Consider the following 16951-nt stretch of genomic DNA (forward strand, 5'->3'; position numbering starts at 1 on the left):
GGCAGCACCTTTTATTTCCTCCAAGTAAAAATAGTTTCCATTGTAAAAAAAGTACTCATTGCAGAGAACTCAGACTATCAGAAAAGAAAGTAGATAATAAAATATACCTGCAATTCCACCCTTTGGAGATGACCTTTAATTGCATTTTGGTGCATGTACATCTGGGCACTTACAGGCATACACAGCATGACTGGGTATAGTTTTATTTAAATAAACCCATTTCAATGCATCTTTGCATTTGATCCCTTTAACTACAATTGCTGTTCTGTAGCCTGCTTTTCTGATTAAATAATATTTCATTTGTCTGTGACAGTGAATAAAGATCTGTATTACTTTTTAATAGTTGCATAACAATATTCTCTTGTATGGCTGTACCATCATTTATCCGAGAGGAATATTAACCACCTCATATATGCCGATGATACCACTCTAATGACAGAAAGCGAAGCCTCTTGATGAGAGTGAAAGAGGAGAGTGAAAAGGCTGGCTTAAAACTCAACATTAAAAAAACTAAGATCACGGTATCTGGTCCTATCACTTCATGACAAATAGATAGGGAAAAAGTGGAAACAGTGACAGATTTTCTTTTCCTGGGCTCCAAAATCACTGCTGACAGTGACTGCAGCCATGAAATTAAAAGACGCTTGCTTCTTGGAAGAAAAACTGACAAACCTAGACAGCATATTAAAAAGCAGAGACATTACTTTCTGACAAAGGTTCATATAGTCAAAGCTGTGGTTTTTCCAATAGTCATGTATGTATGTGAGAGTTGCCAATAAAGAAGGCTGAGCACCAAAGAATTGATACTTTCAAGTTGTGGTGCTGGAGAAGACTCTTGAGAGTCCCTTGGACAACAGAGAGATCAAACCAGTCAATCCTAAAGGAAACCAACCCTGAATATTCATTGGAAGGACTGATGCTGAAGCTGAAGCTTCAACGTTTTGGCCTCCTTATGCAAAGAGCCAACTCATTGGAAAAGACCCTGAATGCTGGGAAAGATTGAAGGCAGGAGGAGAAGGGGGTGACAGAGGATGAGATGGTTGGATGGCATCATGGTCTCAATTGGACATGAGTTTGAGCAAACTTTGGGAGATGGTGAAGGACAGGGAAGTCTGGCATGCTGCAGTCCATGGGGTGGCAAAGAATCAGACATGACTTAGTGACTGAACTACAACAAGAACCCTGTTAACCCGTCATCCAGATTGTTGCTGTTTTTTTGCTACCATAATAAACATTTCAAGATAGATATGTGCAGACATTTCGTATTCTTGTTGTCTCCTTAGGTTAAAATCTTTGAAGTATAGTTTTTAAATTCTTAATCCATTTGGAACACATTTCTGTACTGGAGTGGGTAGCCATTCCCTTCTCCAAGGGATCTTCCCAACCCAGGGATCAAACCCAGGTCTCCCACATTGCAGGTGGATTCTTTACCAGCTGAGCCACAAGGGAAGCCCAAGAATACTGGAGTGGGTAGCCTACCCCTTCTCCAGCAGATCTTCCCAACCCAGGAATCGAACTGGGGTCTCCTGCATTGCAGGTGGATTCTTTACCAACTGAGCTATCAGAGAATCCCTTTCTGTGTATAGTGGGGGCTTACTCTCTTTTTGCTGAGAAATAAAATACTGCCTGCCGTATCCATAAACAAAGGATGTCACAGTCATCAGGATTGTGGCTATCTCTGCTGGTGAGCTGGTGAACCCTGAGGAAACTCAAGAAGTAAAGAATATATGCCATCTAGCAGCCATCAGGGGGCTTCCCATGTGGCTCAGTGGTAAAGAACCCACCTGCCAATGCAGGAGATGCATGTTGGATCCCTAGATCAGGAAGATCACCTGGAGAAGGAAATGACAACCCACTCCAGTATTCTTGCTTGGGAAATCCCATGGACAGAGGAGTCTGATGGGCTACAGTCCATGAGATCGCACGAGTCAGACACGACTTAGTGACTAAACCACTACCACCACCAGCAGCCGTCAGACTGCAGCCACTCCCTATGGTGAGCCCTGAGGAAACTCAGGATACGAAAACATAGGATCCTGGCCCCGAATAGCTGAGGTGCATATCAAAGGAATGATTTCAGTGAACTTAGACTCTTGCATCTTCCCATACACAAAAAAACACTAAATTCCTTAACTTGAGATATCTAGTTTTCTTTGATTGATGGTTATCTTTTGTTCCTACTACCTGCGCTTTGTTGCACAGCTCCTATAACTAGCTCCCCCTTTGCTGCCTCAGAGCAGTTCTCTTAGGGTTCCTTGAGATGCTGCTTCCCAGGCTGGAAGTCCTAAAAATGTCTGCCAAATAAAATATAACTCTCAACTTGTAGCTTGTGAATTTTTTTTTAGTTGACATTTCATATAGTCAGTCTCTTGTTCCAATAATACGATTTATTGGAAAATGCATCCCTTGGCCCCCTGATTTGAAATTGCTGTGATTATATGTTGATTTCTCCTACAGATGAGTCTCCTTTATTCCTGCGTCAGTGTTGCATTGTTGCCATTATGATCGCAAGTTCCCAAGCAGGGGTTTTAGACTTAAAATCTAATCAGAGGAGAAATAGAACCAATTGGATACACAAAGACCATGTAAGAGGCAATTTATTATAGGAATTGGCTCACATGATTAAGGAAGGTGGGCAAATCTCACAGTCTGCCATCTACAAGCTGGCCCTGGTCCAAGGGACTGACTGCTGATGTAAGTCCCAGAATTCAAAGACTGAGAACCTGGAGTTTTGATGTCTGAGGGCAGGAGAAGATAGGCATCTCAGCTGAATGAGAGAGAGCATGAACTCACCCTCCCTCCACCTTTTGTTCTGTTCGAGCCCTCAAAGCATTGGATGTACCCACCCACACTGGTGATGGTGGAACATGTGTCTTCAGTCTGCTGAGTCAAATGCTAATCTCATCCAGAAGCACCTTCACAGACGCTCCCGGACATAATGTTTTACCTACTATCTGAGCATCCCTTAGCCCAGTCAAGTTGACAACATAAAATTAACCACCACAGTCTAGATCCTCTAGTTTCTGTAGCCATCTGCCTGTCGCCTGCTGAGATAAAGGTCACTGCCAAGGCAGTCCTGTACACAGTATATACCCAATGACATTGTTCTGCAGGATGACACGTGAAGAGTCCTCATGTCACCCAGCTTGATTTTCACTGTTGTAAGTGCTCTACAAATACTTGTTTTCAAGATCCAGCACTCAATAAAATTTACTCCAGAAGAGCTGGGTTTATTATAAGGCTGCAGTGTAAGATTTCAACAGCATGACAGTAGCAGGTCTTAAATTGCCCTTAAATTGCCCTTAAATTGGGAGTTTGAAGAGACAGAATAAATAATGGCCTGTTTTCCCAGCCTGGATTCTGAACGATTTCAGATGAAAGAGTAAGAAAGATAGATAGCAGACAAAAATAGACCTTTATTTCCAATAAAGATGATCCTGTCAAATGAGGCTTATGTCTGCAGGCAGCTGGGCTTCCGAGTGAAGTGAAGTGAAATGAAGTCGCTCAGTCGTGTCCGACTCTTTGCAACCCCATGGCCTGTACCAGGCTCCTCTGTCAATGGGATTTTCCAGGCAGTAGTCCTGGAGTGGATTGCTATTTCCTTCTCCAGGGGATCTTCCCAACCCAGGGATCGAACCCGGGTCTCCTGCATTGTAGACAGATGCTTTACTGTCTGAGCCACCAGGGAAGCTTCCAAATACCACACGTGAAACTGAGGCAAACTCTGTTCCGATCTCACTGGATGTGCTGGAGCTGGTCCTTCTCATAGAGGTGAAGAGCGAAAGAGGACCCTGGCCTTCTGTGGGCAGGCTGATTCCCAAAGAGGAAGGGGAGAGGCAGGGTTCAGTATAGGAGAGCAGTTTCTTTTAAGTCGACCAATCAGATCAAGCTGTTCCCTTCCAACCTTGGAGGGGTGGGCGAGCTGCAGCAAGAATTAAGGAGTGTTAAGTCCATGGGTGGAGAAGGCAATGGCACCCCACTCCAGTACTCTTGCCTGGAAAATCCCATGGATTGAGGAGCCTGGAAGGCTGCAGTCCATGGGGTAGCTAGGAGTTGGACACGACTGAGCGACTTCACTATCACTTTTCTCTTTCATGCATTGGAGAGGGAAATGGCAACCCACTCCAGTGTTCTTGCCTGGAGAATCCCAGGGACAGGGGAGCCTGGTGGGTTGCTGTCCATGGGGTCGCACAGAGTCGGACACGACTGAAGCGACTTAGCAGCAGCAGCAGCAGCAGCAAGTCCATGGGGTCACAAAGAGTCGGACACCATTGAGCGACTGAGTAACTGAACTGAATTGAATATTAATGGAGTACCCTCCGTGGGGAGGGAGATACATCACAAAGGGCAGTGGAGGTTTTCCCTAACACTTTGTGGAAGGCCCTGCCTTGCTTATGGAGCAGGGATTGCATGATAAAGGAGGCCAAGATCGTGGCTGAACTAAACATTCGTTAAGTGCTGTACTTGGTTTTATTTTGTGGCCCCCTTCTTGTCTCTCTAGGCTTATCTCTTGCCATTCCTGTTCCTTGAATGAGAGATGATCTTCTTTACTTCTTGTTCTTCACGTATGCTGGAACACACTCCTGGCCCACCTTCACTGTCATCTTTTTTGTCTGGCTTACTCCCATCCCTCCTTAGGCTTCACTTCCTCTGAGAAACTTTATCTGGCACCCAAATGTGAGCTAAATCCTTCCTGTGCTCCTCACAGTAAATCCTTCCAATGATTACTCAGGACTGATTTCCTTTAGGATTGACTGGTTGAATCTCCTTGCAGTCCAAGGGACTCTCAAGAGTCTTCTCCAACACCACAGTTCAAAAGCATCAATTCTTCAGCACTCAGCCTTCTTTATGGCCCAACTCTCACATCCATACATGACTACTGGAAAAACCACAGCTTTGACTCTACGGATCTTTGTTGGTAAAGTGATATCTCTGCTTTTTAATACACCCTCTAAGTTTGTCATAGCTTTTCTTTCAAGGAAGTGTCTTTTAATTTCATGGCTGCAGTCACCATCTGCAGTAATTTTGGAGCCCAAGAAAATACAAGTCTCTCACTGTTTCCATTGTTTCCCCATCTATTTGCCATGAAGTGATGGGACCAGATGCCATGATCTTCATTTTTTTGAATGTTGAGTTTTAAGCCAACTTTTTCACTCTCCTCTTTCACTTTCATCATGAGGCTCTTTAGTTCCTCTTTACTTTCTGCCATAAGGGTGGTATCATCTGCATATCTGAGGTTATTGATATTTCTCCTGGCAATCTTAATTCCAGCTTGTGCTTCATCTAGCCCAACATTTCACATGATGTACTCTGTGTATAAGTTAAGTAGCAGGGTGACAATATACAGCCTTGACATACTCCTTTCCCAATTTGAAACCAATCCATTGTTCCATGTCTGGTTCTGACTGTTGCTTCTTGATGTGCATACAGATTTCTCAGGAGGCAGGTCAGGTGGTCTGGTATTCCTATCTCTTGAAGAATTTCCCACGTTTGTTGTGATCCACACAGTCAAAAGTTTTAGCATAGTCAATGAAGCAGAAACAAAAAGAATTCTCTTGCTTTTTTTTTTATGATCCAATGGATGTTAGCTATTTGATCTCTTGATTCCTCTGCCTTTTCTAAATCCAGCTGGAACATCTAGAAGTTCTCAGTTTATGTACTGTTGAAGATTAGGTCTACTTTTTATGCCTTAGGATAAAGCAAAAACATAGACTACAAAAAAAAAACCTGGCCTAGATATGTATAATGGGTTCTTGTATGGAGGAGGAAATAATTTTTGTGTAAAATAGTGGTGTCTGATGTATATGCTGAGACCTTTGTAAATATTTTTCTTCTCTTACCTCTTGGGTATATTTTTTTTTTGTTTTTCTTCTTAAAATGTAGTATTTTTACTCTGTTTCTTTTTGTAGTTTTAGAGAGTTGTAATTTGTTGGTAAAAAGTATTATCTGTTTTTAAGTACTGGTTCAAATTGCTGTATTTTGTGGACTGGGTCTTTGAGCAAAAATTAGATCTGGGTTACATAATTACAAGAGATGTTGGGATTTTAATTGCAGATGACATTTTTGGTTTCGTTTGTTTAAATAATGGTTAAAGAGAATTTTGAAATAAAACTTCCAACATTAAAAGGATAAACACATTGAACTTTAAAACAAGTGTTCAGTTTAGTTCAGTTCAGTCGCTCAGTCGTGTCCGACTCTTTGCGACCCCATGAACTGCAGCATGCCAGGCCTCCCTGTCCATCACCATCTCCCGGAGTTCACTCAAACTCACATCCATCGAGTCGGTGATGCCATCCAGCCATCTCATCCTCTGATGTCTCCTTTTCCTCCTGCCCGCAATCCCTCCCAGCATCAGAGCCTTTTCCAATGAGTCAACTTTTTGCATGAGGTGGCTAAAGTACTGGAGTTTCAGCTTTAGCATCATTCCTTTCAAAGAAATCCCAGGGCTGATCTCCTTCAGAATGGACTGGTTGGTTCTCCTTGCAGTCCAAGGGACTCTCAAGAGTCTTCTCCAACACCACAGTTCAAAAGCATCAATTCTTCGGCGCTCACCTTTCTTCACAGTCCAACTCTCACATCCATACATGACCACTGGAAAAACCATAGCCTTGACTAGACGGACCTTTGTTGGCAAAGTAATATCTCTGCTTTTCAATATGCTATCTAGGTTGGTCATAACTTTTCTTCCAAGGAGTAAGCGTCTTTTAATTTCATGGCTGCAGTCACCATCTGCAGTGATTTTGGAGCCCCAAAAAATAAAGTCTGACACTGTTTCCCCATCTGTTTCCCATGAAGTGATGGGATCAAATGCCATGCATAGCTATAATATGAAAACTTTGTCCAGTAATACAAATGATCAGAGTTGTCATCCATAAGCCAGAAGCAGGGAGCCACACGTGGTTTGCAGATAAACATGGTTTGGCAGATACCTTTAAGAACTGTTGAGGCTCATTGGTATTTCTTGTTGGCATTACAGGTGAATTTCATAAGTGTATACAAAATAAGCAAAATGGAAAGTTGAATCTAAATGGAGTTGTACAGAGAGGGCCCCAACCTCAACATACACGTGATGTTTTAAGCCTTTAGTATTAAATTGTATATTTCAAATGTTACCATGTCCTTGGGGTAGTGTAAAATCCTTTCTAAGTATTTGGTGCCTTTTTCATCTTTGTTAGTTAGGATAATCACAGTAGTTTTTTAAATATGAATTTTAGAGATGCTTGATTTTTTCCTTTTAGTGAAATCATGAACTAAGATGGGCTTGATTTTCTTGTGCAGTTTAAAATTGGTGCCATCTCATTTTGCCCAGAGATACCATGATTGCAGAGGCTCCCAGGAAGGTTTTGCTCTCCACACAAAATGCCTACCATAGATGGATGCCGATATCCAGGTTTATTTATCAAGATCAGTGTTATCAAGTGAAACTTTCTATAAAGATGGAAATGCCTTATCATCTGCACTGTCCTACTATGGTGGCCACTAGTAGGGCTGTTGTGTGACTCAAATTGTGACTAGTACAGTTGAGGACCTGAATCTTACATTTTGTTTAATGTTAATTACTTTAAACTTAGCCACTTGTGGCTAGTGGCTCCCCTGACGGACAATTCAGAATTTCAGCATGGACAGTGCTTTTAGATTTAATACAGACACGCCTCTGGAAAGTCAACTTGCATTTCTGTGAAATCATTTGACATATCTTGCCAGCATGTATTGAACAATTTTGTGGGTGTGCGTGCCTGGTCCTCTGGATTTCTCCAGTCACCTTGTAGAGGAAGGTGTGGAGGTCTGATATCTGTCCTCCCACACACCTCTGTCAGCATGGTCTCGGTAACAGGGTTCCTGCTGTCTCAGTGGGAGCTTCCTCTCTTCACTCTGAGCTCTGGAGCCCCTCTCACTCAGCCAGGGGCTCTGCTTGCTCACGGCTGCTTCTGCCTGGAGGAAGGGGCTCCCAATTGAAATTCTCTCAAAGATGTTGCCTGGCCTAGCAGGGCCCTGTCAACTGAGGTCCATCCCCTCAGCTCACCTGGCAAGTTTTCCTAAACACATTTTTAATGGAAAAAGTGAACAACTCTTTACAGCTCTCCAACACCTACTTTTTCTTCTGTTCCACCCCCCCCAAAGGTATCTTACCTCCTGGAAGGGGGCAGCATGGCCCATGAAGACTTCTGTGGACACGCTGGTCAGTTGAACCCAGGAGACCTGCAGGTATGGCCAAGACGAGGAATGGCCGATGGTTCATAGTCTTTGGCTGTTGCTGATGACCCCACCCACATCTGGTACCTTCTCACGTCCCTGCTCTGTCTGTTATGTCCTGGACTTCTCCCTTCCTATGGCTCCTTGCACTCCATCTGAAAACTTGTGCAGGGCTCTTGTGTTCTTCTCTCATGCTTCCCTAAACCCCCCACAGTCATTTTTTAGCTCTTACCTAAGTCTTTCTTATGTTTCTCAAAAGAGTAATCATGAGTCACGGTCTCAGCTGCCTTCTCTTCCACCCTATCCTCCACTCATTGAAGTCAAGGTTGGCCTCTCAGCACTGCCCCCAAACCTTTCCTGAAGCTGTCCAGGTCCTGGTCACTCACAATGTCCCAGTTGCCACATTCACTGCTCCAGTTTCTGTCCTCATCTTTCTAGATCTCTCTGCTGTCTTTGAGACAGTTTTCTATCTTCCAGTTCATTTTCAGGGTAGGTATTGTCACTTAAGAATATGACCCAAGCCCTGCCACCATACAAGTCCTGTCGGACACATGTTACAGGTAAAATTCCCAGGGAATGTTTGGGTCATTTTTGCCAGTTTTTATAAGCCTGGACTCTATATCGGGTACTTTCTGGGATTATTTACATATTTTGTGGGATGACAGCTGAAAATATTTGAATTGTGGCATTTCAGTGAACACGAGATTGAAAGTGAAAGTCATTCAGTCCTGTCCGACTCTTTGTGACCCCATTGACTATACAGTGCTTGGAGTTCTCCAGGCCAGAATACTGGAGTGGATAGCTCTTTCCCTTCTCAAGCAGATCTTCTCAACCCAGGAATCAAACTGGGGTTTCCTGCATTGCAGGAGGATTCTTTACCAACTGAGCTATCAGGGAATTAGATGTGAGAGTTGGAGTATAAAGAAAGCTGAGCACCAAAGAATTGAGGCTTTTGAAATATGGTGTTGGAGAAGACTCTTTGACAGTCCCTTGGACTGCAAGGAGATCCAACCAGTCCATCCTAAAGGAAATCAGTCCTGAATATTCACTGGAAGGACTGATGCTGAAGCTGAAACTCCAATACTTTGGCCCCCTGATGCGAAGAACTGACTCACTGGAAAAGACCCTGATGCTGGGAAAGATTAAAGGCAGGAGGAGAAGGGGACGACAGAGGATGTGATGGTTGGATGGCATCACTGATGCGATGGACAGGAGTTTGAGTAGGCTCTGGGACTTGGTGATGGACAGGGGAGCCTGGCATGCTGCAGTCTATGGGGTCACAAAGAGTCAGACATGACTGAGTGACTGAACTGAACTGAACTGAGATTGAAAGTCAGAAAAGCAAAAGGGCAAAGAGTCATGGCCCAAAAGTCAACAGTAACATCTCACCAGAGCAGAACATAAAGTGTAGCTCTGACTGGCTGTGACCCCAGAAGTGGGTTCTCCCACCCTCCGTGCAGGAGTTCTAATGTACCTTGGCATGGATCCCAGCAGGATTGAGCCTCAGGTGCCCACAGATGCAACCTGCTCATTAACCCCCTCTTTGGGTTTCTCCCTTGTCTGGCTTGCTCTTCCTTTCTTTCTGCAACACTTTCTAGATGAAGTCCCTGCACTGGAGACCTGTCTCAGGATCTTCTGCGGGAGAAGCCAAGCTGAGACAGACAGGAGACCTACCTGTTGTTTTCTAGCTCTTCATCTCCAGATCCTGAGCTTGGCATCTGGGGCTGGCCCCTCATATGCTCCTACTAACTAAGAAGGAAATGAATGCATGCAAGATCTGCACAGCAGTGGAGGCAGTAACTTTCTCCAGGTAGTGATGACTCCGTTAACAGAGTCGAGCCAACTGACTCAAGTCAGCTGTCTGGGGTGTGGTGGAGTCTGTGGGCCTCCACATGTACCATGCGCCCGTCCTCCATCCTGCCCTGGGCATGGCCCTCTGCCCAGGGAAGGGCCTCTCCCAAGGTGGTTCTCCCTCCTGCTGCCTGGCCCACACTTGAGGGTTTGTTGATGTGGGGATAGAAGAGCCTCCATCTGGGACAATTCTAAAGTTTCATCCAATTCCAGAGCTCCCTGCTGGATCAGCTGAGGCTTCCACTGTAGCTGCATTGGTGATTGGCTTCTCTTCGTGCCCCTTCCTGCTTTTCTCACTGATTAAGATGCATCTCCTGAGAGCCCTCCCCAGTTTACCCTCTGCCTGCAACTTCCCATCTCAGAGGGCAACCTGAGACTCAGAGATGCCAAAGAGGGGGTTCTTCCACCTCTGTGAATGCCCGAGCTGATGCTTTGATTTCACACTCCGAGGCATGGGATGCGTTTGGAAAACCAGAAAGGGCCCCAGCAGTTGTCACTGTCGTTTTGTTATTCCTCATGGTGCCTGGGGACTTGGAAAGCAGCACTTGTAAGGTGCCTGGCTTAGTTACTGGGGTGTAATCGTCCCATCTGCCGGCTCATTACAGACCAGGTCACACTTCCTTCTTGTTGCTCTGGTATTTGCAGTGGATGACCGCGGGCCAGGGCATCATGCACGCCGAGATGCCTTGCTCAGAGGAGCCAGTCCACGGCCTACAACTGTGGGTTAATTTGAGGAGCTCACAGAAGATGGTGAAGCCTCGGTACCAGGAACTGAAAAGTGACGAAATTCCTAAACCCAGTCAAGATGGCGTGACCGTTGCTGTTATTTCTGGAGAAGCCCTGGGAATCAAGGTAAGCCACGCCATGGGGTGTTTGTGAAAGCTGAGGTGCGTGGCGACACGACACTGGACCACTCTGGGTCTGCAACTCTCACTGAGTTTTTCACAGTTCCCGTCTCATGGAATGGACTTGCTTCAGAGGTGTCAGAGTAAGTGCATTCTAAGGGAACCTGGAAGTTTTTTGCCATGTGCTAACCCTTAGAGTTAGGAAAATTATAGGAAAGCAAGCTCATGTAAAAAATTCAGTAAAAAAGCAGTTTTCAAGATTCATCTTAACATGTGTGCAGATTGGGTCTGTTTCCTTTCATTTATAGTATAGTCTTAGATTAGAACAGTGCGTTTCAGAAACTAAATCCAAAACTGACTCTACTCCCTGAAGATATATTTAAATTATTTGTGCTCAACTTAGTAAGGACATATATTGCTACATCATAGAAAGGGTTTTTTTAAATTGACTTGAACATTTATTTAATCCATTTATGTCTTATTGTTGTTGTTCAGTCCCTCAGTTGTGTCCCGCTCTTTGTGACCCTACGGACCGCAGCACACCAGGCTTCCCTGTCCCTCACCATCTCCCGGAGTTTGCTCAAACTTATGTCCATTGAGTTGGTGATGCCATCCAACTCATCTCATTCTCTGTCATCCCCTTCTCCTCCTGCAAAGCCCTTTATGTCTTATACATTCTTCTTAACTGAGACTTTATATTTCACTTCTGGGTCCCACCTTTTAATCAAATGAGATCAATTTCAGCTAAATTTCATGGACAGATGTTGGTACGGAAAGGGTATGGTCAGGACTGCGTTAGTCGCATACCGGCTTCCCGGGAGCCTGGGTTCCTAGGTACTGAGCTAGGTCGTGTGGTCTCTTAGGTGAGGTTCCACAGAGGCAGACCCAGAGGTGAGCACTCCTCCGGCAGTGGTTTTAAAGGGAGTGTCCCTTGGGGAACAGAAACAGGAACCCGGACAGGAAAGGGAAGGTAGCCGAGCAAGGGTGTCATCTCAGGCAGAGTCCCAAAGAGGACTCGGACTCGGGAGGATCAGTCTGCCCCACCCCGGGCAAGGGAGCTGGGCTTTCGTGCTCCCTTTCCCCAAGTTATTACTTACGGCCATTGGTTTGGGGTGGGTGGCACAGAAATGGTTAAAAAGGATGGAAAGGGGGATCTGGGAGAGGCTGAGACCTCCAGTTCCCCGCTTGCTACCTGTTGTCTATTTTCAGTTGTCTGTTAACCTGTTCAGTTGGCATCAACATATGGGGACCCACTTTGCAATTCTTTGTGCAACCAGCCCTTAAAGCTATTTTAAATGCTAATTTAAATAAATTTTGTTTATATGCACCCACAGGGATGGCGGCTGGGCAGTGGGATGCACCTCGTGGTTAGCAAGTTGGTCGTGATTATTGGTGAGGACTTACTGGTTTTTATATTTCCTGCGCTGCAACCGCAGTTCTTTCCTGTCCTGCGTCCTTACCATGTTTCCAGTGCAAATAGAAGTGATTGAGGAAAAGCATATCAAACTTCACTCCCTATGAAGCATTGATAACTGACTGCTGCCTGTGCCCTGGCAGGCCTCTGGCTTCACTTTGCAGTTGAAAAAGTTGCCCTTCATTGTGTTTCTGTGACCCATTCGTACGTTGCCAAGCATTTGGGCAGCACCCTTCTCAGCTGTGCATCCAGGGTTTCCTTCTCTTCAGCTCTACAGAGAGATCTTTACAGGTACAAGGCAGAGCACATGGAGGGTCTAAGAGAGCCGAATTGGTGCAGAGGAGATGCCCTTCACTCCATTTCCCAAAGTTTTCATTCTGTGTTTTCAGGACTCCAGGGATGGGCCTTCTGGGGATCCTGAGGCCGATGGTAAAGGTCAAAGGATTTCCCTCTCTCTGTTTCAACCAAAGCACAAGGCTTTGCCCAGTCACGTGTATTGGAATTGTCTTTAAGGTTTCTCTTACCAAAAAAGTGGAGCTATCTGAAGCTGAAAAGAGAAGTTAGACAACTGATTTAATAGATAATCAAAGCTAGCAACATCATGAATCCTTAGTGTTTACAACTGCTTCTCATTTACAGAAAATATAATGCAGTTTTAATGTCAGAGCTGGTTCCAGTTATAGGCAGAAGGACATTTTAAAGCACTTCCAAGCAGCAGACCGCCTGGTCTTGCAATCCCAACCAAGAATTAGAGACCAGAAGTAATGTTTTAACTTAGTGAAATAATGTCTTGGTAGCTGCTGGCCTCTTTTTCCCTTTGTCAAGTAAAATCTCTGAAGTGAATTACATTCTCCTAAATAAGTGATCAATCTTTATTATGAGAACATTTGAATAAAGGAGTCTTGAAAGCCTGGGCAGCATTCATCTGGACTCTGAGAGGCAGTGTGGTGCTATGGTTAGTGGCATGGACTCTGGAGACATAGACGACCTGGATTAGAATCCCCACCATGAACCAGCTGTGTGGCTTATGGCAAACTGCTGAACTTCTGTGTGCTCCATTGTTCTCACCTGTAACACATGGTTGCTGTGAGGATTAAGTGATTTTTTAATACTCAAAAGTTTCATACTGAAAAGTTTAAAAGTGAGTTTTAATACTCAAAGTGTCAAAATGGCATCAGACGTGTTGTAAGCACCACGTAAATGGTAGCTGTTTTATTATTATTTTGATTACTTTGTGTTAACTTGGGCAGAAGCTTGGCTGAGGTTTCTGTGTGTGGTCTATGCTAAAAGGACTTGCTGGGATTTGGGAAAAGTCTTTAACCTGCTCTGAGGAAAAGACACTAGCATGAATCCTTGTACACACGGAAGGCTCTTGACCATTTCATTCTGGGTCTCATAAGAAATGTCGTTTTGCACACTTGAAGCCTTAGTATCTGCTTACAAAGGAATGATTGGATCTTTAAAAGCCTAGATCTACCATAAAAACAAACTGAAGGTTGTTTTGCATCAGGAAGATAATTTGAAGTTAGATCATGAGATGAGGCTGAGAACATACCTTTCAGGAGACTGATATGCTTATAACCAACCAAGAGTCACCAACAGTTCCCTTCCCAACAACTTAAATATCTAGAAAATGGAATTAGTGACCATTTCAGTGCTTCTCCAGTTTTAATATTCACCTGGGTTTCTCAGGGCTCTTGTTAAAATGCAGATTCTGATTTAGCAGAGCTGGGTGATGCCTGAGAATCTCCATTTCTAACTGGCTCCCAGGTGATGCTGATGCTGTGGTCTGGGGACCATGGTTTGTAACATGTGTGACACCCCCTGAGATCCAAGACACAGGAGTTTACTTATCAAAAGGGACAGTTTGGTTAGGTGCCTATAGAAGATATTATGGTCCAGCTCTGTGGCTTTTGGCAAATCTTTTAACCTTTCTGGACTTCAGTTCCCACAGCCACAGAAGCCATGAGGGAGTCTGTTGCAGAATGCTGGAAGCTTTTGCAAGCAGTACAACTGACCTTGTCCTAATCCCAAAGGTAGATGTGTCCCTGTTTTCCCAGTTATATGTGTCTGAGCATTTCCTCAGCTCTTGAGAAGCCATGGCCAATTTGGAGGAAGATTCTGCCAGGAGAGCATCATCTGAAGTGAAGGCTGAAAGGGGGAAAAGATAAAAATGGGATACTTTGAATAGTTTCCGTCGCTTCTGGAAGGTCAAAAATCACATGTTCATTTCATGAGAGTATGAAATTCTCCAAACTCCATTCCATCTGTATCAGGCAGCCAATCAGGAATATTTATTGCCAGTTCTCTCTGGAACGTGATTCTTTCCCCAACAAATGCCTCTTCTTGCCTCCTGCTGTTTAAAATTCTGTTGTGTCAGAAGCAAATGTTAAGGAGGCCTCAGCCCCACCAGGGTCAGAAAAAGGCGATCTGGAGCCAGGCTACTGAGTTCAAGGCCAGTTCCACCACTGACTGCCTTTAGTGAAGTCATGTAAGCTTGCTGGGCCTCCGTTTTCTTATCTGTAAAATGGAGATTGTTATAATGACTCAGAGGGTCCTTGGGAGGATTAACTTGGTTAATACAGGTAAAAAACTTAAACCAATCCCTGGTGTAGAGTAAGGCCTCTAGAAGTGGTTGCTGCTTTTACTTCTTTGCAGAAGCTTTGTGTAGCATTCACGTGGCCTACAGACATAACAAGAAGAAGCTTCCTTCTGATGAGCAGACTGTATATTCATGTATTGGATAACCAGACCTTTTAAAAATTCACTTTTCAAAAGAATTTGCCAAACATCTCATGTAATTTGCTCAAATCTTGTTTACCACTGTGCCCCCAGCACCTGAAACAGTGCCTGATACATACAAGGCAATCAGTAAATACTTGCCGGGTGCAGAAGTGAAATTAAAATGTAAATGAACACTGGATTGCGAGAAACAAGGGTAAAGTATAAGATCGACAATGTAGGGATTAAGAATGACTGCAGTAAGCTTAATTCAAGCTAACTAAAAAAGTTGAGAGAACAATAAAAGTAGCTAAATTCTAGTTTCCAATGAAATAAACTATTTAAGGAGTTCGGAAGCAGGGAAGTAAAAACCAGATTGATTTTTTTCCCTTTAAATATGAATTTTGGGCTGTTCTGCAAGACAAAGATTGTTTCCTGCAGGTTTCTTAAATTCAAGCAGTGATAATGATCAATGAGCAGAGGTTTGGAGGTTCATGGTTCCCTTTGGGGGTCCACAGACAGGTGTTTCATTGCTTGCAGTAACATCTCTCCTTTGTGTTTCAGGGCATGGCTTGACACGGAGTTGTGATGTACTTACTGGGTTTCAGTGCATCCCTGTGGGCTCTCTGACTTCTGGGCCCCAGTTTAGCCCTGGCCGGCACTGGGAGACCTCATGTCCCTTGGGCCAAAAAACAGCCTGCTCACTAATTAGCCCATGTTATGGGCTGGCACGTGATCTGTAACCAAGCCTGTGATTGTCACCTCTGATTCGAAGAGCTGAGGGTGTCCCCAGGCTGTGGCAGTCCGCTGGTGACCACACATGCCTTTTCCTAGACCAGAACTAGAGAGAAACCGCTGCCCACCATACTACTTGCCAGCTTTTGTTTTCATCTGGGAAACTCCAAGGGCACAAAGTTATTTGCAACACTTTATCATCAATCTAGAATTTCACCAGTCTCCCCTTTACCTTAATTTGATTAAAAAATATCTAGTTTATGTAGCTTTCGAGGAAATAATTTTATAGCTTGTCCAAATGTCAGTGGGTTTTGGGCGATAACACTGGGCAGTAAACTTAGAACATTTTTACATTGTTTCCATTTAGCTCTTTCAGGGGAAATGTGAATTTTTAAAAATTGGATTGGCAGTGTGAAATAGATCTTGCCGACTTCAGAGTTGGCACCAGATTCTCAGCTCGCCTCCCCCCTAGCCTTTGTGAGCTACCTTCTGTTCCCTTGGTGATGAGGGGAAAGCTGACCCCCTCCCACGGGAGGCCTCTCTTTCCCAAGCCCAGAACAACAACTTCTCAAGGCAGCATTTAAAAATCAATAAATCTTGTAAGCAGGTAGCACAGGAATTCTTCTTTTTTTCTTTGAAGTATTCCAGCAAGTTCATGACAAAGAAGACTGGCTAATCTCCCAGTAGGGGAGGTTGCAAGTGGGGCGGTGGGTTTTTGACAAAGGGATCTGGGTAACAGGGTCCAGTTGGCTCGAGAGCAAACAGGGAAAACAACACTTGCTCAGAAAGGACTCCTCTCTTCCAAAGGCCTCTCTGTTAATTGCTTTTATTTCTACATCAGCAGAGCACTCTTAAAACTGGACATTAAAAAAAAATTCCCTTTGGGTTGGAGGGAGATTAAGGATGAATTTGAGACTTTTCTCAGTATGTCTTTTTATTTTTAATTTTGAAAGATGTAAATATTTACATATTTAAAACAAGTTAAACCAGAAGGAAAAAAAACCCCAAACCTTAAAACCAAGCAGAAACAAATGAAGAACCTAAAAATTTGTGTAAAGATCTCAGACCACACAGAGAAAAATACTTATTTTAAGGGATTTTAAACACAGTTTTCTGGGTGTACAGTTTGAGTGGGGTATACTCTAAAGGCAAAAGCATAAAAAGTTTTAAGCTTCATTTTGTATTTGTATTG

General features: G+C 44.0%; 1 protein-coding gene across 4 annotated transcripts in view; it reads left to right on the forward strand.

Moving 5' to 3' along the window:
* PIR (pirin) overlaps nt 1–16951 on the forward strand; it is a 98110-nt gene that overhangs the window by 29540 nt on the left and 51619 nt on the right. For 3 of the 4 annotated variants that reach the window (NM_001102358.1, XM_010822204.2, XM_024988357.2), the window contains 2 exon segments: nt 8122–8205; nt 10690–10896. In NM_001102358.1, the coding sequence (NP_001095828.1) occupies nt 8122–8205; nt 10690–10896 (291 nt within the window). 4 annotated transcript variants of the gene reach the window in all.

Source organism: Bos taurus, chromosome X (genome assembly GCF_002263795.3).
Source record: "Bos taurus isolate L1 Dominette 01449 registration number 42190680 breed Hereford chromosome X, ARS-UCD2.0, whole genome shotgun sequence".
NCBI classification, from domain to species: Eukaryota; Metazoa; Chordata; class Mammalia; order Artiodactyla; family Bovidae; genus Bos; species Bos taurus.